Source organism: Phocoena sinus, chromosome 3 (genome assembly GCF_008692025.1).
Source record: "Phocoena sinus isolate mPhoSin1 chromosome 3, mPhoSin1.pri, whole genome shotgun sequence".
In the NCBI taxonomy this organism is placed as follows: Eukaryota; Metazoa; Chordata; class Mammalia; order Artiodactyla; family Phocoenidae; genus Phocoena; species Phocoena sinus.
This window is the reverse complement of record NC_045765.1, coordinates 70,930,793-70,953,350: the sequence shown is the minus strand read 5'-3', so window position 1 is coordinate 70,953,350 and position 22,558 is coordinate 70,930,793. Positions and strand designations below refer to the sequence as shown.

Sequence of the window (22,558 nt, the reverse complement as noted above, 5' to 3'; positions counted from 1 at the left end):
AATTGCTCTTAATAGAAAGCTGTTGAAAGATCATAAAATTTGTGATTAAAAAGTTAAAGTAGAATTGTATTTTCTTCCACCAGCCAATGCCAAATTATTCTCTCTGGGTCATTTTACAGTGATTTGGACAATTGTTTGTAAAATAAGTTTAATGAAACACTTTCCATTTCCGTAGGGATACTGTCTCTGATTTGGTAGGATATTTTTCTGGATAATCAGCTCACATTTTTATTTGTTTAGTCTCATTACCTATATGCTTGATTTCTTTACTATTTGGTAATGTGTGTTCTTGGCACCCGCTGTGTTAGGCAGACGAGTTTTTCATGTATTTGTCCTTTTCTTGCTTTTTATAGACACTGCAATGTATGTGTGAATCTAATGGCTTTTTGATTTTTCGTAGACTATTCTTTATGTTGTGGACTTTTTTAAAGTAGTAAGTTAAAAATAAAAATATCAGGGTTGGTTCTTTCCTCCCTTCCCCCCTTCCCTCTCCCCTTCCTTCCCCCCTTCCCTCTCCCCTTCCTTCCCCCCTTCCCTCTCCGCTTCCTTCCCCCCTTCCTTCCCTTCTTCCTCCCTCCCTCCCTCCCTCCCTCCCTCCCTCCCTCCCTCCCTTCCTCCCTTCCTCCCTTCCTCCCTTCATTCCTTCTTAAAGTATTCTACCCAGTACTAAAATAGTGAATTAAAAGTAAATAGCAGAGTTGGGTTTTTCCTTTTCTTCTCTCTATTTGTTAACATATTCTACCCAGTACTCTGCTCTTTGGGCCAAAAATTAGACTTTATGATCTGCAGAGGCAAGAAGTCTGTATCAGCAGGGGTTTGTGTTCTACCACAGGTAACAGTCCAAATAAAAGGACTTAACTAAAAGTGGGGTTTCTCTTTCTCAGGCATATTATTTCCTCAAGTGTTACCGGTGGTGGGTAATTGTGGGGTTTGTTTCCGTAGCTCAAGATCGTCAGGGATTGGATCTCTTTGATTCTTTTGGCCTTTCCCTTATGATCACAAGGTAACATATGAACTCAGAAGCTACACTCATGTTCCAGGAAAGAGGGGAGGGGAAAAGGGTGAATAGATGAGGAAAAAGATGAGGGCCAGCGGAGCCTGACTGTTCACTTTTAGGGAACTTTTTGGGTCTTTCCCATCCGGTGACCTCCACTGACATCTTAGTGCCCAGGTCTGCAACACGTGGCAGGGGAATCCGGGTAATGTGGGAGGGGTGTTATTGTCATTGTTTTTTGTTATTCCCGTTTGCTTTTTTTAGCTTGGCAATTTGCCAGAACCACCACCACCACCACCACCAAAACTTGGTGCTCCATTAATAAGGAAGAAGAGGAGCATGGATTTTGGGTAGGCAACCAACAGTCTGTGCCACAGCCTCCAGTGGCAGCAGGCAGGCAGAGAATTCAAGCTTAAGTGTAGAGTAGCTTTCGCTGCAGTCATTCTCTGCCTACTTCCTGGGAAACCTGGGAGCCTATCGGAAGAAGGCTGGTATAATCTGGAACCCCCGAGAAAAGGGTCCATGTTCACTGTTGAGTGTAAATCCCTAAATAGACATCGATAATTTAACTCCAAGTTATGGGAGGACTTATTTCAGCATCAGATTTGGGGGAAGGACCAGAGTAGGTGTGTTCTTCTTTCCATGGACTGAGAGCACAGGCTCCTGCTTGGACGTGATGCGGTGACTAGCAGCCAGGTGCATATAGACTCACACTCTCTTCTTTCATGCTGTCGTATTCCATCTCCCTTGGTGTAGTCCTTTTGGGCTACTGTTAACCCACCTGCGTATTTTATGTGAACAATTTCATTAACTGCATTTTTTGTTGCAGCCAAGAGGTCAAGGACCTCTTCCCCACTTCCTTTATTATTTCCTATATAGACTTGTTTTTAACTTTAGACCTATGAACCATCTCCACAAGGGCCACTTTTCATTTTTGGTACATTTCTCTGAGGACTTGCTACTGCATCTCAGAATAAGTCTCTGTCTCACTCTCTAGCTGCTTCCCACTAAGCGTTCCCACTGAGTACCATGCACTATGAACTTTCAAGTTCAGCCTCATTCAAGGTTCTTAAATTCATGTAAAACATTAGTTGCATAACTTTAGCATATAAACAGGAGACTCAATGCAGTGCTTATACCTGGACAAATATAAAATACTGTTGGTGGTCTTTATTCAAAATTTTAAAAAGATATTTGCCCAGTACACTATGTCTTAGCTATAGTGCAGTGAGAATGTGTATACCTCGGAAGGCCTAATTGATCTAAACTACAGCTCTTGAAACTCAGCTGTGCTGGAGCTGTGTCAAAGTGCACAGTATGTGAAGAAAGAGAATGCTAAATAAATCAGAGGAATAAAGTAGATAGTTGGGAGCATGTTTAAGGGACTTGAGAGAGCAAATTGTTTTCAAGCACTTTAAACACTTTAAAAACATCAATTCCTCAACACACATAGGCTATGCTAATTGTAAATCTTTCATTAAAAACCAATCTCCAGAGGCTCTCTCCAGGCAACATCTTACAAGCCTAGTTCTGATTTCTATTTCTTCTTTAAAGTAAAAAGATAGCGCTCCCATAAGCATATTCTATAATTTGTACTTCAATTGGTGTCTTACCATATTGTTTGAATAACTAAGTCAGTTTTGGTTTGCTTTGTAATACATGATTTTATTCAAATGTATTAGTCCCCTGATTTTAGTTTTGACTTATAGGTAAGTAGCTAGTTTATTATTGCTTTTAGAATGTTTTTCTCTCTATTTGAAGATCAAGAAAATGCCTCATAAATCTGGTGTTATCTATAATGTGTAATTGAGCCACATTGTTCTTCAACATATAGTTAGGTAATTTAAATGGATCAAAAGTATGTAAAATATGGCTTTAAAGCATTTTACCCAGTCAAAGAAGAATTGAACAGGTCAGAAGTTGCCAAATAGGTTTTGAAATGTTGTGAGGCCAGATAATTTTGGTCTTTGCTTTTGCTTTATCCTCAATTTTTTTTTTTTAATGTAGGACAGAAATTAATGGAATTTATTGTTCTTCTTCTTGGAGTCTTTATATACTTATAAGAATTAGTTGCGATGTTAAGCAAAAATTTAAATCCAAAGAAAATTAGAAATGTATTTTAAGGGAGCTAAATTTCAGTAGTTCCATTAAATTTATCTATGGGTTCCATTAAATTTATAAATACAGTAGAAATATGTATATTGGAAAAGATAAAGGATTCCAATAAAATTTACTAAGAAAAGAATTAAACTATGTAGCCCAGTGCTGTTGTGCATGCATAAACATGAGTAAATATTTATGGAATGAATGAATGACTCAGTGAATAGGTACATCTGTAGATCTGTACATCTGTACATCTGTTTTAGAGCTAGGGAGACCTAGGTTCCAGTCCTGCCTGAACCCTTACCCTTTAAGAAACCTTGTACAGGTGATTTAGACTTTCTGAGCCCCAAATTCTTCATAGGTAGAATGTGGATAATGAAAGTATGTCATTGTTTTGTGAAAATTAAATAAGATAAAGAGCCCAGCACAGACCAGGTGTTAAATAAATATTGTTGTGATAAACTATATGAAAACTGCCCTTTGTGGTAGGTTAAAATTGTTGAAAGTTAATATGATTCAGTCCAGTATTAATCATCACATCACATAAAATGATTCTTTTATTTCACACATAAAAAATGATAACTTAGCCCAACCTGAGGGTCTCAGGAATGTTTTCTAAGGGAGGTAACACTTGAGCTGAAACTTGAAGGAGAAGTAGGAGTTGGCCTGTTGAGAAGAGGTGGGAAGGGCATTTCTTATAATAGAGCTATACCCTAGTAAAAGGATAACCAAGGCTAAGGTAGACTATTTCAGTAGTGTTGTTTCGATAGATTGGGCCTTACTGGCTCTTATAAACTCTTTATGCACTGTAGTCAGAGTAATAGTCTATTGACCTAGGACTATATATCCTTATCAAAAAATAGTTGAGCATAATACTTCAATATATGCATATTTAATAATGTAGCATAATTTATAATGCTATAAACCCATTAAAATTAGAAAAGATAGGTTTTTTTCATTATTTTTTATTTTAAATCTTTTTCTTATATATTTTGAATCTTTTTTAACATTTGTTTTCCTGAATCACAATTAATTAACTTATTTAACTCTCCACATCTCTGTAACCCACTTTGGAGACCATTGGCCTATGAAAATCCGTTGAATATGGACAAAAGTTTTCCTAACAAAGTTTCTCAACCATGTTTCATGAGAGTTTAGGGTTTATAGTTTCTGTATCTGCATGATCTCATGCCTCCAATCTAGAAAATTAATATATCATTTCACAAAGCTGACTACATCTCATTCAGCGCTGTACTTCCTCAGAGCAGAAGCAAAACCACTTGTTGGGGTGGGGAGGGGCATTCCCTGAACCTGGCCTAGCCTTTCCCACAGATAAAGCCCTGCAGAAGATGAGCTCATGAACCTAAACTACAAAACAGAAGAAAATGAACAGCTATGAGTGAGAGACACAAAAACAGGATTAAATCCCAAGAAGTTCAAGTAAAAGGACAATTGAATGGAAACCCCAAATTAAAATGTCTAAAATAATTGAAAGCATAAGAAAAGATCATGAGCCTAAGAAAAACAGAACAGGCAGATTTGAAAAGGAACCAAATATGAAATGAAAATCTAATGGTTAAAATTAACTCAGTAGATTAAGAAGCTGTTTAGAGACAGCCAAAGAGAGGCTATAATGCAGTCACTGGATCCAAGGAACACCACTGCTGGTCCAGTTGTAGTCAAAATACAAGTCAGCCTTCACATAACGCAGAAGTCCTGCCCCACCTCTCCAGCTCAGGCTCTCCTACTTTATTGCTCAGCTTCATTGTTTCCTCAGGCACAGCCTCACTGGCCTTTCAGTTTTCCTAATGCCACGCTTCCACCTTCCACAAGTCTTTGAACACATTGTGTTTTGAACAGTGTGCTGTGCTTTGCATCTGAAATACCCCACTCCCTTTATCCTATTAGCTCATTCAACTCCCAGCCCAAGGGTCACTTTCCCGGGGAAGCTTTGTTAGTACTTCACAGGTTAATAGGGTGCTTTTTTTTTTACTGTTGCTTAAAGAAGGGATTTACTTCCCTTTAAGGTACTTATATCAGTTTGTAATCTCACATTCATCACTGTGATTATTTGAAAACCATCCATCTCCCCCACTAGATTGTAAGTCCTGGGAGGACAAGACCATGTTTGTTTGGTTCCCCATTGTGCCAGTGGTTGTACTTAGTACCTGGTAAACAAATGTCTTTTTTGTGAATAGATATTCCAGAAACACAGAGGACATAAATTTTGGTATTAAAATACTTCAAAAGATGGTTGGTTTTCCAGTTGCTATTGTTCCATGGTTAGTTTTATCTTTTTAGCCATATTATCAGAAATTAGATTTCTTCTGTCAAATCTTTCTGAAGCCAAATGACTTTGTTTCTTTGCACAGATTCTTTACCGTTTTAAATGGGCCCTTGTCAGCAGCCTTCAGCTTTTAGTGCAAGTCCTCAGATTTCTTGCAAGATAGTCTGTAAAGCCCTGTGAAATGATAGCAGATATCTATTTGAATCTGTGAATGGTGCAGTTTTCACCAGACACCGAGGAGACGTGTCTTGGGAAGGGTGGCACACACAAAGAAGGATGCGTGGTACACTGGGTTCTTCCAGAGCACATCTGATTTTTATTTTTTAGGTGGTCATGAGCCTTCGTTAGATCCATTTACCAGCTGACTTTTTTAAAAAGTGTTCCTTTGGTAACCTTACTGTGGTTCATTTCGTGAAATTGTGAGCAAGCAAGTGCTGGGGAAGGGTAAGTGGAGGACTGAGGACGGCAAAGCCTCTGTGAGCTGGTAGGTTTTGTTCCCAGAGGACAGGGACACGGCAGCCCACTTACTGCCGTGAGGAGGTATTGATTTTTCTCCCTCCCTGTTCTTAGCTGCACCTCAGAAGCAGGTGTGGTGTGAAGCATCTTTCCTGGTGAAGAGAGGAAAAACTGTCATGAACTTTGTCACCTCAACCGTCGGGCATTTCAAACCAAACAAGGGGGAATAGGAAAAGAGCTTTCAGGACTCTTGGAAACCTCCCCACTTAGTTCAATACCCTGGCTTTTGTGACTGAGAGGTTCCTTGCAGTTGTTAAAAAACCTTGATAGACAATGGGAAGAAATGTGGTGGGTTTTTTTTTTTTAATGTTTTGAAGAGAGAATAAAAGGATCAAATCAGTGAAAACAGCGCAGCTTTGTGCAGTGATCTTGGAAGGTTAGCAAAGTGGTCTTGTCCAAGTTTTCAGCAAGATGTTCCGTTCCTGTTATAATTGGCTGCTGGGTAGGTTTGGACCTAACTAGAATGCCAGCGTTCGATTTCACCGTGTCCTCGGTGGAGATATGTCACCGTTTATGCTAGCCTTAGTGACAATTTTCTAAAATGGAAACTCATGGGAAATCATTACAGTGTTTATATGTCTCCCTTTTCGGACGGCGTTATCCTGTGATATTTTACCAGTGTTTTCCACTGCATGATGGCATCTAGCGAAGGTTAAGGCAGAACAGGTCCCTCTGTAATTTTGTGACTACATTTTACTTACTGAAGGAGAAAAGATAACTGACAATTAAGTATTTGGGATGTCACAGAAAGAACATGTGCAACTAATCAATGGTATCCTTTGGGAACATGATTTTATAAAGCTGATAATGTAGAAAAATCGGGATTTTGTGATTTCTGTTACATGATGATAATTGCACCTTTTCAATAAAAGAGACATTTCTCCTGGAGTAAACATTGAGCTGGAGGAGGATGCTGCTATCAATGCTATTGTTTTTCTGCTCCCTTTAGGCAATTTTTTGGTAAATATTTTCATATTCTTTTTCTATTCTTTTTTTAGAGTGATATTTCTGGTCTATAATAAGGAAAGTTATTTATTCTTCTGTAACTGAGTAACATGGTTGTAAAGAGTAATAATTATTTTTTTCTTCTTACAAGGTACATTCAATTGCCCATTTTAATATTTATCAGAGTTGGATATAGTCTTAGCAAAGTGTGTTACATAATATATCACACACTTGTTACAGTTCTTTGATTTAGCCCCATTTCCTTTGTGCATCTTAATAACAACCTGATTTTCAACCTGTGTACTTCCTAAGTGGTAAATTGGCTGGAAATTACTGTGGTTTTCTGTTAATTCTGTAGCATCTCCAGTCTGCATGTGTATGAAAGAGCAACTAAAAGATGTTCAGAACCCAGATATTTAGAAGCTCTTATGATTCCTACTCTTCCCATGCATGTGCCACTTTTCCTAGTTTTATGGCACAGGCTTCAGCTAGAGATAGATTCCTTCTCTGCTGGTTTGGACAGTAGTTTCTTCTTGTTCCAGCAGCTTTGGAAACTGCCACCCTCCTTAACAGAATGGTTAGTTAACTTAAAGACCACATTATCTCCTTGGTCCTCCACCACCTCATTCCATGCTTGGTACCCACTGTTGAGTGACTTCTTCATATGGACACTATTTTAATCTTTTAGCCATTTTCATTGCTTGCCTCTAGCTCTTCCTGAGTTTATTCTTATTTCCCTTTACTTGGGGATTAAATAATATTGCTTTCAGTGGAGTGAGAGGATTGCTCAGCTCATTTTACACCTTTGTGGAAGCAGGACTTTCTTGCTGACCTACCACTTGTGACCTACTCTCCAACTTGCATCTGGAGATTAATTAATTCTGCCTCTTACAGTATTTGACTCAGTACTTTAACCTGTAAGATTTAATGGGATTATTTCCAACTTTTTCTTCAACTTGTTATGCTCATTTTGAATTCTGACGTTTTACTGTGTAAATTAGCTACCCAGCCATGCATTCCAACTTGCATGCAGTGTCAGGACTCTACCATCAGAGTAATTAGTTAATCAGTTAGAAAGCACCAGGCCTGGGACCTATCACTGCCCAGTGGTTCAAAATGCCCATCTCGTAACAGGTGTGGCGTACTAGTGCTTCATCAGCTGTACTCTGTAGAACTAGAGTTTAAATCTTACTTTCCCTCCTTTTTTGCTAACTTTGGGAACCTTCAACACCACAGCTTATTGAATTCTAGAGTTATATTTAGAAGACGTAGAAGCCATAAATATGAACTGCTTTCTAAATCCGGTACAGCAGTAGATTTTGGACTTTCAGAAAAAAATCCTTCACCAGACACGGCCAGACAAATATTTTCAACCACAGCCTAAAGCTGAAAGCACTCATGAATTCTAATGGCAAAGCAGCACACACTCCAGCGGGGTTCTAATTGACAAAGAGGTAGAAAACTGAAACAAGAAGGCTAGCGTGTCCTTTGGGGAGCTGGCATCCAGCACGGGCCCAGCAGTGCTTCAGGCTCCAGGCCAAATGAAAAGTGTGCCCAGCAGCGTTGCTGCCACATCAGAGCTACAAGCAGGCATCTTTGGCTGGGCTGTCAGGGGCCTATTGGACCCCCTACCAGTGGCAGCACAATTATATGTGTGTATTTTTCAGCAAGCAAGATTCTCAGCTTTCATCATTTTCAAAGGGATCCACGAATCGTAGAGGACTAAGAAACTCTGTTTGTTAGATAGACAATAATCCAAACCTCCAAAACCAAGAAAATAGATGGTTGAGAGTTGATACAACAAAAAAATTCAAAGGAAACATAATTAACATTTATCGAATGCTAATTGCATGCCAGAGACTCTTGGAGACATCACCTAATCCTCACAATGACCTTTAAGGTAAACAGAGGAGATACTCAAACCCAGGTCTTGCTCTAAAACTACATATTCCCACTACACCACTTGCCTCTGTAAAGAATGAAAATGACCATTCAATTTACCATTGAAGATAAATCAAAAATAAAGATAAGCAAGCTAAAACAACAGGGAAATATTATTTGATATTTAAAATGTTTATATATATATATATATATATTTTTTTTTTTAATCAAAAGCTTATCTAGTGAATAGGTCCGGTGATTTAGACCAGACTGGGGTCCCAAGCATGTGGGATGGCCCAGGGTGCAGCGTCAAGGAGTGGTTCTTCTTGAGCGGAAGCTTTTCAAGAAACTGAAGAGGATTTAAATGAAACAGTCGTGAGGCCCCACTTCACTGATGGGTCACTCATGGAACGTGGTCATGTGTTTCTGAACCAAAAGATTTGGTTGACCTAATACATTTTCTCTGTTGCATCTCTGTACTAACTAATGACAGTCATTTCACTTATACATATGTATTAAATTAGGTAAATTCTACTCTATTATACTCTGTCTCTGGGCTTAAGTATTAATTATTTTCTTACAAGCCTTCTTAGCTCAGTTTAGGAGATATTCCCTCCGCATAACCAAAAGCTTGACTAACACCCTCCCCCCGCCAGTGCTGCTTTCTTACAACTGTAAATCCTGAAATCCACATTGGTCATTGTTTTATAGAAACTATTATTTGAGAATAATAATTTAACAAAAATGCTCACAAATTTTTGAAGTTTTCGATATTCTTTTTTTCTAGTATATCTGACCTAAAACAACATGATCATCTATTTGGAGTACTCTGGGGAGGCTGAGCAGGATTAATTCCTGTCCTGGTGTTGCAGTGTAAACAGCTTTTTGCCTGTCTTTTGTCATTAATGATCACGCTGTAGATGTAGTCAGTGCATTGTAAGCCAATCTGTCAAGGCAAATAAACAATTCACCTTGTTAAAATTCCCTAAATCTTGCATTAATAAAACGAAAGTTAACCACCCCCCCCCCCCCCGAACACTCAAGAGATGTCTTCCTCCATGCTGCAGTGATGGATGACATGTCTAAAGATCCTGGAAATTAAGTAGTTCAGGTCATTAAAAGTGTCCCACACTTGTTATTGATTTAATTTATTTTAAAAGATGGGGGTGGAGATAATGGTTACCCCCTCCCCTGTTTTTTTTAATCTGAAAGCTACCACTTGTTCACATAATTAAAACTATTGCCAGGGTGAACAGGTCTGTATTTGTTACAACATTAAGCTTTATTATTCAAATAGGTATTATCCTCTTAAATAGATATCTACAAGTACAAGCTGATAATCACTGCAACTTGTATTATGGCAAAAAAAAATTCCTTGGAACTTCATATGTATCATGATTCCTAGAACCTTTGATTTTGGACACTGAAATAATGACCTTCTGGGCACCCCAAAAATATTCTCGGAGAGATAAAAGTTTAGATGAAAGCCAAATGGATTGAAGGGAAGAAACAGAAATAGTAATGGAAGAATGCCCCTGGATAGGGGAGGGTTTTTTTTTCTCTCCATTTTATGAATTTTTCATTTTTCTACTTTATAATCAAGAAAAAATAAACATTTTAGAAAGATGGAGGGATGGATGCGAAGGCATTTAGAGAGTACAGATTCTGTGTCACTGTATTCTAAGGCAAGTCTGACTTATGTGTGTGTTTACTTGTTTATCACTAATTTTCTCCACCAGCCCACATTCTACTGACCTGTAGTATTCACTGCCATATCCCAGTGCCTAACATAATAGGTGCTCCGTAAATATTTGTTTAACGAATAAAGTATTACCCCAAATATCTTTATTTTCCTCTTTTTTATTTCTTAAACTTCAGTGGGCACAATGGCCATGTAAGGAATAGTAAGAGCCCCAGACAAGGCTGGATCTCCAGATTACCCCTCTCCAGGGACTGAACAGCAGGACGGTTGAGCTCTAGTATAGTACAGAGGTCAGTGTGCTAGCACTGGTGATCTCTGTAGTAGCTTATTCCATTTATATGTCCTGAACTGGGTAACAGAATTCCAAAACATGGTAAGAAATGGGGCAGCTCCAGATGTAAATTATGGCTAAAAACAATACATTATATAGAATTATGTGTATACAAGAAACACACAATTTGACCTTTTTCACGTGTTATGTATCTTTTGCATCACCTTGCATAGCTGTTCCTGATCAGCTGAGTGAATGACATTTCAGCATCAATTCTTATTGGGTTTTCTTTTGTTTTTTTTTAACATTTTTATTGGAGTATAATTGCTTTACAATGGTGTGTTAGTTTCTGCTTTATAACAAAGTGAATCAGTTATACATACACATATATCCCCATATCTCTTCCCTCTTGCGTCTCCCTCCCACCCTCCCTATCCCACCCCTCTAGGTGGTCACAAAGCACCGGGCTGATCTCCCTGTGCTATGCGGCTGCTTCCCACTAGCTATCTGTTTTACATTTGGTAGTGTATATATGTCCATCAATTCTCATTGTTTTTTAAATAATATGTACTTACTGGGGGAAAAAAAGCCATGGTAAATTATAAAAATGACCCTTAAGAATAGTTACATTAATTTTAGAGATTATTGCACAACGTCTGATGCTTTTCCCGTGGTCTTTGTAAAAAAAAAAGGACAGGGGGAGCAAAGGTACAATCATTGCTCTGGCAGACTCTTTCAAAACTAAATATATATGAAAATGCACTCTTACAGTTCTCTATTAGATTTCTCCTTGAAATTGCATAATTTGGATATCTGAGAACTGGCATGGTTATGCCATTATGGCAGCTGTTTAGCAGAGCTCCCTAAATGGAAGAACTCTATAGATTTTTTTTTCAGCATATACACTGATTTACACTTAGTGGTGAAACTGTTACTGACCCTTTAAGTGGAGCTGTCCAAATAGCAATAAATGTCAGTTGATCCTATTGCTGAAACAGGTGTTAGCTGAAGAATCTTGACTAAATCTTCCAGTTAAAAAAGCCATGTATAGTATTTCCTGAACAGTAGTGGTTTCTTGTAGATAGACACACACACACACACACACACACACACACACACACACACACACACACACAATTTCAGATCACTTTATCACTAAATAAGGAAAACTTGATGTAACTGTCTTAGCAGTATTATTGATTTTCCCAGGTTTTTTAAATACTCATTCTGGATTAGTACCTCCATGAAGGCAGGAACCGTGTCTACCTGGTGCCTGGCTGTCTTGCCCCCCGTCAGCATCTGAGGTATATATAGTAGATGCTCCGTAAATGCTGCTTGGGTGAAAGAATAGATAAAATGGAGCATTTGCTGACACTGAATAACGTGTGTGTTGGCCTAAATTCTTGGTGGGTGAAATGGGTAATTTTGCTTTGGGGTAATAATGCTGGTAAGAACTTTGATGGATGGTTATGACTTTTCAAAATAGTTTATTTGATTGATTGCCTAGCAAACTTCACTTTCTAATTGTTTTCTGCTTTCACAGGCTGTCATTTTAGAAAATGAAGAACTTCCCAAACTGTTTCTTGATTTCCTAAATGTGCGACATTTGCCCTCTCTACCAAAGGCAGAGAGCTGTGGGTGAGTTGTTTACCTATTGGACGTGTATCTTAAGTTACTCTTCAATCACTTATTGGCCTAACAGATAACACAGGTGGTGCGGAGGGCCAACCTGGCCACACCCATTCTTTTGGCTTGGGACAGCACTCGCTCTCCCCCTGCTTGTAGTCAAAGGAATTGCTCCTGAGTCTTGTGGCCAGGTGACCAACACTCATTAATTCAGGTTTAAACTTGAAGAATTGACTTTTTAAATTATACTTTTATATGGAATGGTGTTACATGATGGGAACTATAAATCTAGATAGCTTATTTAGAGACTAATGTTTATTTGTGAATACTTGTGCCAAGTCTGTATCCCCTTGGCACATTTATTCATATAATTTTTAAAGCTGTAAATGATCTTAGAAGTGATTTTATCCAACTCGCTTCATTTTAGAGTTGAGCAAACTGAGACACAGGAATAAAGTGCCTTTCCTAAGGTCGCTTACCTTGTAGCTGGCAGAGCCCAGGCCTCTGGTGTAAGCTCTTTCCCCACTGTCCTGCTGCCTCTCCCTCAGGAACTTCTAAATGGGGGGGCTGCAGATCCTAATCCCTCTCTACCAAGAAACCAGACATCTGATATCAGCAGCAACTGGGAAAAGTTCTTCTGAAGAATTAACTCTGAAACAAGCCACTCGCCCAGCTCTGGGCACCTGTGTTGATCTGGCCTCCAAAGGCAGTCGGCAACATCTCTTACATGTTAAATCTATTTACAAAGAACCACGTCATCACAAAGTCTCTGCAGATCCAAGTTGGGGAGGGGGTGCTATCCATTTTCTTGCTGCCTCCAGACCTGCCTGAATGACTCACACTAACTACAAGATGTTCAAGCTAACCACACCCAAAGCTGTGTTAAAACCCAGCCATCCGCTGGATGAGAGGCTAACACCTGTCACAGCTCCCTCACCAGCAGTGTTTACTCGGGGCCACTTTTCAGTCACCTCAGAACAAGAATCGTACACCGCACTCACCAAGTCATGTGTATGGTCAGTGCTTCCTGTTCCAGCTTGGTGCATTTGCTGGGAGGTTGGGCTTCATATGTAGTTGTGTATTTTTTAAGAAGAGATAGTGGGAATGAAATGAGTGAAATCTTTTCGCCATTATATAAGTCCAAAAGCAAAACCATAGGATTTCTGAGTCATCTCCAGGAAAATTGAAATTCAAGAATATTGCAGCCTTGGGGTTCCTTAGAATGAGGCATCAGCCACGCTGTGACTCTGTGAAAATACCTAAGTCTCTTTTCAAAATGTCTCCCAATTCAGAGCTGTAAGAATACTGGCTCTTTCTTCCTTTGTTGACATAAATACTGACCCAACTTTTATGGTCTTCTTTTCTTTTTAAAAAAAAATTTAGATCTTTTGACGAGACAGAATCTGAAGAGTCAAGGTAAGAACAAACACCAGTCAGTCAGGAGTTATACAAACCAAGAATAAGACTAAGGTTTTGTTAAACATTTACTTACCATCATCTAATTGTTTCAAGTCAAGGTTTTCTTGAAAACCTTTGCTAGAGAATTGATTTTAAGATGATAAATATTTGATGGGAAGTTACAGAAGTAACCGTTCTATTTAAGGCTAGAGGAATAAAGTCCTACATTATTTCATACAAGTAATAAGAATACATTTCATCAATAATCGTACTACAAGATTTAAAAAAAAAATCACTTTGCAGCAGTGATTTATGGTATAGATTGTCTATCTGCTTCGAATTCCACAAAGACATGTTTGGAAGATGAGCGCACTGCTGGTTTGTCCCTCCAGCTCTGCTTGCTATTATTCACCCGTACCGTTAGATACATAAACCTTGAGGTGTCCCCGCACAGCAGTTTGATCCCCTCAAAGCTAGTTTGTAGTGTTTTCTGTTTACCATCGTCCCCTGATGCTGACATGCCTGTTCTTGACCTTTCCAGCAAACTGTCCCACCAGCCGGTGCTGCTGTTCCTCAGGGATCCATACGTCTTGCCTGCAGCCAGCGGTAATCAAACCTGTCATCTGCTAACAGCTCTTTACTGATCTGACCCTACACCACATAAACCACGTTTTTAATACAGGTCTAACAGAGTGACATTGGCCAGGGCTTAATAATCTGCCAATAAACCAGTGCTCTTGGTGTAAGAGACATTCAGAATTTTAATTGGGGCAGGCCTTTCAGGAGGAAATGTAATTTTTCTTTCTCTTGCCAGGCTGTTTTGAATTAGAGTAATAAGAGGGAAAGGGATTTATTGTCCTTAATTTTGGGGGTGATGTTATTTTGGCTTCTGCTGGTTTTTATCTAGGGTTTGAATCCAAGGTTCCAGTCCTTTTTTTAAATGCTTCTTTCCTCAAGCTGTGTATATACGTTGCATGCGTATCTCCATTTCCATTTAGATTACAGCATCTTTGAGAGTCAGATACACATTTTCAAAGTTGTATCTTTAAGTATAATGAATTAATTTAAGCGTACATGTAATTTGGTATTTTAGCCCGAGTCCTTTCTTTGTGCCAAGAAATTTAAATGATTCGGAGTCCCTCTCAAAGTGTTCTGATATGCAGCTCTCCATGAGTACGTTCTCAGACATTAGCTCATTTAATTTCCTTAACAACCTCATGAAATAGGCAGGGCAGATATCATCATTCACTCCTGAGCAAACCGGGGCTCAGGGAGGTCCCTGATTTGCCCAGTCTCACAGGTCTGGTGGGTGGATCCCTTTTTGCCTAATCTCTCCTTCTGTGCTCTTTGCATATAGTGAATTTTCAGCCTTTGTTTCTGAGGGTAACTAAATAGCATAGCAGCTAAATAGCAATAGATAAATTATCTATGGACACCATTCCTACGTTCTGACAATAAAACCTTATCACCAGCAAGAGAGAGGGGACTGTTCTCTGTGGCAGGGATGCTTGTGTGCTCAGATCACCCACTTAGCTATCAGTTTAAAGAAGGCCGACTAGGACGCAGCCCCGCTCTGTTGAGGGACCGTTCTAGAAGAAAGCTGCCTTTGCTATACAACCACACATGAATATGGCCTCGTAGTATTTTCTCTATAAAATCCCTTCAGTGAGGAATAATCCCCTTTCTTTAACATTTGCTTCCCATGTGTAAGAAATATACCTGGTGTGTTAGTTGATATTATGTTAATAAGATGTTACATTTAACAAATATTCATGATGTAACCTAGTCTAGATTAAGTGGGCGGTGGTCTTTTTTTCTCAACCAAATGAACTTCCTTTTTTTTTTTTAATACAGCAGGTTCTTATTAGTCATCAATTTTATACACATCAGTATATACATGTCAATCCCAATCTCCCAGTTCATCACACCACCACCTCCACCCACCGCCCACCGCTTTCCCCCCTTGGTGTCCATACGTTTGTTCTCTACATCTGTGTCTCAATTTCTGCTCTGCAAGCTGGTTCATCTGTACCATTTTTCTAGGTTCCACATATATGCGTTAATATATGATACTTGTTTTTCTCTTTCTGACTTACTTCACTCTGTATGGGGCAGTGTTTTATGAAGTATTCTTACTAGCTTTTAAAAATGGTTCCACAAGTACTTTCTCCAGGTATTGTTTCTGCTCAGATATTTTAAGCATTTGACTGAAATTCCTATAAAAGTGTAGAGAGTAGAACGATCACTGTGGACTGGAGTAGCCAGGATGCTTCCTGGAAGAGGGCAGATATTTTATGATCCTTAAATCCGATTCATCCACCTTCTTAAGCAGCATGTGCTGTGCACTTGGCTTGACCATGAAGAACGGGAGGAACTTTCTGGGAAAGAGCCTCAGGGGCAAATGTCTGGAGTTAGAAAGAATAAGAGGTATGGATCATTGGTAGGATATTGATGTAGTTGAACAACTTGCACAGAAAGGGGATTCCTCCTTGAGAGTAAATGTCAGTCATGAATTTAATGTAAAGGACGGAACGAAGTATGAGAGAGCCAGCCACTACATCTCCTTTTGTGGAACTTTGGCTGAGCCCATGTCATAAATCAGATTCCTATTGTCTTAGAAGTATTATACTAGTGATACATTATTGCAACTCTTTAGCATTTAATTTAAAGATAAATTTTACTTGCATCACATGTTCGTGTTCTAAGCCCTCTTAACAAAATGTTGAGGTTTCTGTTCCAGGTACAGAATCTGGAAGTACCTTCACAGATACACTGACACCCATAAAAATCAGAGGAGTGTCTGTCTTTAAAATTCTGACAGTTAAACACTATCCTCATATAAAATGCTAAAAATAAAACATTATTCTCTTAGCATATGCTTTTTGGCCTTCGTTTTGAGTTTTCTGGGGAATTCAAAATAACTTTGGCTCAGGTCCCCAGCGACTGCAGTGTGGCTAAACTCCGTGGACTTTTCTCAGTCCTCCTCCTTGACCTCTCATTAACTTTAGCCACTGCTGACCACTTTCCCCTCCTTCAGACACCATTTCCCCTTGGCTTTCCCACCTTCCTGCTTTTCTTCCAGGCTCTGGCAGCTCTCCTGAAGGCTGTCTGTCCTAGACCCTCTGCTCTTCTCATTTTACTTTCTTTGGAACAATCTCCTTGCTGTGGCCTTGATGGCCTTGAGTATACAGCTGAGTCACAATACTATTTTTCTATCCCAACCCTCTCTGTGAGCCCCAGACTCTCACCGTGGTTGAAAAGGCCCCCCGTGGGCTGGCCCTGGCCCACATGTCTGCCGGGACCCCCTCACACACTCTGGTCCAGCCACACTGCAGTTCTTTCTGGGCCTCAGATGCGCTGAACTCATTTCCCGCAGGGCACTTGCTGTTTCCTCCTCCTGGAACCCTCTTGTCCTCACACATTGTTGGCCCTCTCCTCTTTCAGGTGCATCTTCAGGGAGCCTTTGCTGGCTCTCCTTTCAAGTAGCCTCCAAGAGCCCCTCCACCCCCTTACTTTTTTTTTTTTAAGCTTCACAATAAATGTTTATAAAAATAAATGAAAACCAACAAAACCTTTCCCAAATCACATTCCTTCTCATCACCTCTCAAAGGGAAGCAAAGGCAAGGGCAGTTTTCTGAGTAATTTAAGCAGTGATGGACATTGTATCAAATGATACATGGAATGAAGCCAAAATCCAGTTTAGAGTGGAGTAAACTGTAACAGATGAGAAAAAAAAAAAGACCTCTGACTATCTCATCAGTTACTAGTTGGGGGACCTCATTATAAAATATCTCTATTCCATTCACTTTTATCAGAGCGCCCTATTTGCTTCCTTTAGAACAATGATCACAAATTGTGTTGCCTTCTCTCTCTCTCTCCTTCTGTCACCTTCACCCTCTAAATCTCCAGCATCTAGCATATGCTTAGCGCTTGCTGGACGGTGAGCACAGGGCCTGGGCATGCTCTGCTCCCTCTGTGGGATTGCTCTTCATCCAGACACCCTCACAGCTGGCTGCTACACCGCTTTACTCAAATGGCATCTTTGCACAAAGGTCCTTCTTCACCTTCCCGTCCCCTATCACTCTCTGGCCCCGTGCCCTGCTTTATTTTTTCTCCTTGCCTTTAAACCACTGCTTGACCTATTAGAGTGCTGTAGAATTACCCAAAGTATTTCATGTTATTTTCCTTTTTGTCCTTTTTGCTGAACTTACTGATTTGGATCAAAATGTTTACACTAAATAAGCTTATGATATCACTAACCTTAAGCAGACTCTTATATTTTGAGTGGTAAAGGATAAATGCATATATGCTGATGCATGTAATATGTCTAATTTGGGCATTTTATTGAAAATTAATCAACAGTTTCATTTATGGCTATTGGTATCAATACACGTCTGCGTGTGAGAAATGTGTTTGGAATTAAAATTAACTTAGCTGAGTCATGGCTTTTGATCGGTATCTAAGCATGTAGGTATAAGTCCACTGCAAACTTTTAAAGATATGTTTTATTAAAAATTATGTGACTTAATGTTGGGTAAAAGCAAACATTAAGAAATCAAGTGAGTGTCATCAACCAAAAGTAATTGAGTACTTGCGTATCGGAGATATTTTAAAAACACATTTTATTTGTTTATTCACTTGTCTCCCTGACTAGCATGTAAGTTCCATGGCAGGCACTGTTACTTACTTATATTCCCAGTAATTAGGCAGTGCTTGGTATGTGATAATAGCTGGTACTTACCATGTGCCAAGTTCAGGTCCAAGCACTTTGTTTCATTTATTTAATTTTTACAACAGCCTGTTAAGTAGGTACTGTTATGAAATCCCTCACTACTACCATGGAATCCATCACCACTCTGAACTTGCTCCAGTCGCTCTTTGAATGGCAGCCACAGTCATCTTTTCAAAACAATTCATTGCTGTCTCACTCTGCTTGAAATCCCTCAGTAGCTTCTCATTGCTTTTCATATAAAGCCAGAATTCCTGTCCATTCTTACCAGGCTTGAATTGCCCCCCTGCCCTTACAGCCACTCCACTTGCTACACTAGCCTCAGGCTCCTGCCTGCCACAGACTTTCCACCTCGTCAGCGCCCTCTCCTGAGCCCTCTCCTCCAAGAGCCCGATGAGGTCCAATCCCCTTGCAAGTGGTTTTATGTAGTAGGCACTCTGTAGAGGTTGAATTAATCCGTGAACATATTATTTGGAAGCTCAAAGTATTGGGCCACTTAATTTCCTTATATATTAACTATATCTATTTAAATCCTAGATATAATTATGTGCAGACTAAAGTTTATAAATGAAAATTCTGAACCGTGTGATAGATTGGTTCTCCCGTTCAAGTTATCTGTTCATATTTTACCTGCTGTGATGACTAAACTGAGATACAACATAACATACGCCTCTGAATTTCCTTTGCATTTCCTGTAAAAACGTAGCTGATTTTTCAACTTTGACAAGTGTGGCTTTTGTCAGGAATCTGCCCTTTTACGTTAGGAAGGCAGGCCCCTGTCCTCCTGCTCTCTAGAAGCTAGTATAATAGAACAAGCATACTCAAGACCACTTGGACTAAAGGCCACTGTAAACCACAGCGGAAAAACTGCAGCAAAGTATTCCCAGTAGAAATCTTGGAATTCCTTCAAGTATATTGAGATTTTGTTAGAAATTGAATTGCCAGTGTAATCCATCTTCCTTGGGAGAAAACATTCAGATAAAGAGCTGGGGCCTAGCAGCATTAACCATTAGAACATCCCTTAAATCAATAAGCTACAAATCTGGCCGTGTATTCCTGCAGCGCCTGGTGGTACACTCAAGTGGCTCGAGGCCGAAGCAGCATGACTGATGGCACATCCGAAACAAGGGCAAACTGTATGGTGATGCAGATCCCTGAGTTATGCCTAGGCCTTACCTTGTTTCGTTCTACGAGATGCACGTATGTTTTATTGATGTACATAAGAACAGCAGTTTTACTTTTGTTTTTCAGATTTTCCAAATGTGGTTATTGAAGGCGTTCTCCATGGGATATTTTACCCTCATCTACAGCCCAGGTAGAAATCCTCCATGGCTAGAAGAAGCTGAAGCAAGTTTCGAAGTCGTAGTCAAGGAAATCGATACCTACCAAATTAACCTAAACTCTATGACATCATGGCTCTCGCTAGTGGTAAAATTCACAGCAGCAGCTTAATTCAGAGCAGGGACATTTCCATTAGAATGGTGCTTTTAAAAATAGAAACTGAACCAGGGCGGTGCTGAGGTTAAGGCCAAGTGTTTAAGAAGTAGAATGTAGCTGCCAATTTAGAAACCCAGGAAAAGAAAGCTAAAGAAGATCTTTGGGAGCTCCGAGTGTAGCAAAACAGTTACTCTCTGCTTCAGTCACACCATTTGCTAATTGAAAATCTTATCCCGAATCATAGTGAGACTGATCAACTTTGGTGGCTGTTTTGTTCAGATTTTATGACACACTAATCTTTTCATCATGAGATTTTTCTCTGCCAGTGATGGATAACATTCTGAAGTGCTGGCACCAGGAGAGCATCACAGAAACACACTGTGCCAAATGTGAGGAAGGGACTAAACTGGAAATGAAATTATACTGACAATATTAGGGCATTTTTTAAATCATGGCATTTTAATTTACATTATAGTGGAGCTGCGTCATATCCAGGGGTTAGCTTCTAATGTCGGCACATAAGATAAAATGGGGTCTCAAGATTGTCCTTGAAAGCCCTTTAGAATGGTGCCATATTGGAAATCCCCATCCACGACAGCCGGTTTTTCCTCCAGTGTTGGAAGAGGTAGCTCTTTCTTCCGTTGAAGACCAATTGAAGTTGTTGGTGTTTAGGGGCTATTTTGTAGGAAAAAACACATAACTTTAAACACTAGAATGATACTTAGCCTTGCAAGATGCTTGCCCTCTAAGAGACAGATATGAACTTACAGTGACTGAGGGAACACCAGACTGACAACACTCATCTTGGTTTACTTGAGGGCATCCATTCATTGAATAGGTGGTATATAATTGCCAGATTGATTGTTATTTTCCTTATTCCTTATCGTTTCCTTTTCACTGATCTCATGTACTGAATTAAATTAAATGTGTTTATGATATAACTCCACTGTACATCTTACAGACATTCAGATTTTGAGTAGTAAAGGATAAAAGCATATATGCAGCCTGTATATATGTGCCATATTTGGACATTTCCTTGAAAACCAGTTAATAGCTAGACTATTTATGGTTATTAGTTAATAAGCTTCTGTGCGGGAGAAAAATATTTAGATATAAAACTAATAATTAAATCATGGTTTTTGATTAGGATCTAAATATACAGGTTTAAAGCTTGCTGCAGACTCTTAGAGATTTATTTATGATAGATGTGTTACTACATGCTGGAAATAAGCAAGAACTAAATAATCAAGTGTCATCAACCAAAAATGACTGAATAGTCAAGTGTTGGAGATATTTTTTAAATGTTTTTGTTATTAGCTATTTTGAGTTAAATAAAAATGAAGAACAAGAAGTGTTTGGATATGTCTTGTACTGCCAGGATTTTATTGGAAACATAAATTGTGGCTTGTCTCTTTATACACACACACACACACACACACACACACACACACACCTTCTCACATATTCATATAGACATTTACTTCTAATCTGACAAGGTAACTGTTAAATTACCTCATCTATTAAGCCAATAGGTACTCATTAAGTAGTTGATTTACCAAGATAGATAGTGAGGGTTTTTAAAAAAAATAAAGCCCAAGAATCTTTGGTAGCACACTGCTCAAGAACTTTGGTGGCACTACTACTCTTCTTTGAGAATTGAATTTTTTTTTTTTAGTGATGACTTTCTAATTTTTATTTAAATGTTTAATATTCCATTTCAATTCCATTGCAGGAAATAGAAACCACAATAAGTATTTTAAGCAGAATGGAATAATAAAAAGCAGTGCTTACAGAATCTTTTGGAAGGATGAGGGGAATGAACTCCTGGTGGGTCTCTAGGCACGACTTCCAGAATGCTCCAGCAATTTCCAATACCCGCCTGCCAGGGGAGCTACAGCCTCTGTCTTTAGCAGGAATTCAGGGAACTGGGAGGCTGCTACTGAAGGTATTGAAGTCAAAAACGGCACATGTAGCTTCGGTCCAGGGATCAGCACGTAGGATCAGGAGGTAACTTACTACCATAACTACCTCATGGCAGCACCCAGGAAGCTGGTGACTGGGCACTAGAACAAAGTGTTCAGCTGTCACCACCTATACCACAGTTGCCTCTCAACGCCCATGACTTTGCTTGTCGGCAACCGCAGCCTAAAGCAGCAGGAAGATGGCATTCATCCACTTCCATCTTTTACAGCTCATGAAAGCACATGTTCCAACTCTGGGAAGGAGTTGGAACTTTCTGGTGTCAGCACCTCAGAAATGCACATTGGAAAGAGGATGGAATATATTTCCAGTCAAAATTTTAATAAAAACATATGAAAGGATATATAAAAAGAAAAGTCTTCTCCCATCCAGTCTCCTAGATTCCCAGTTCCCCTCCCAGAGACAACCACTGTTCTTGGTTTACATGTATACTTCCAGAGATATTTCATCCACATGCAAGCAAATAATGTATATTTACTGTACATATATTCCGTTTCCCCTTTTTTATGAAACATGGATATTTCAAAGCATGGATTCATAGCCAATAAAGAAGTAAAGAATAGAGGGAAGAAAACAGAATAAAGAGGAAAAGAAATCCTCTTACCACTTAAGCCAGGATATGGGGACAGCCCTCACACTCCCTTATCCCCTGGTTCTTGGATTTGATGGTTTGCCTGGGGCTGATCTCA

General features: G+C 39.4%; 1 protein-coding gene across 2 annotated transcripts in view; it reads left to right on the top strand.

Annotated features, from left to right (window-relative positions):
* SNX24 (sorting nexin 24) overlaps positions 1-21,240 on the top strand; it is a 181,366-nt gene extending 160,126 nt beyond the window's left edge. For both annotated transcript variants that reach the window (XM_032629033.1, XM_032629034.1), the window contains 4 exons: positions 12,243-12,337; positions 13,709-13,741; positions 14,265-14,329; positions 19,704-21,240. In XM_032629033.1, coding sequence (XP_032484924.1) covers positions 12,243-12,337; positions 13,709-13,741; positions 14,265-14,329; positions 19,704-19,771 — 261 coding nt within the window. In that variant the 3' untranslated portion in view covers positions 19,772-21,240. The remainder of the gene's footprint in view (positions 1-12,242; positions 12,338-13,708; positions 13,742-14,264; positions 14,330-19,703) is intronic.
* Positions 21,241-22,558: the final 1,318 nt, after the last annotated feature.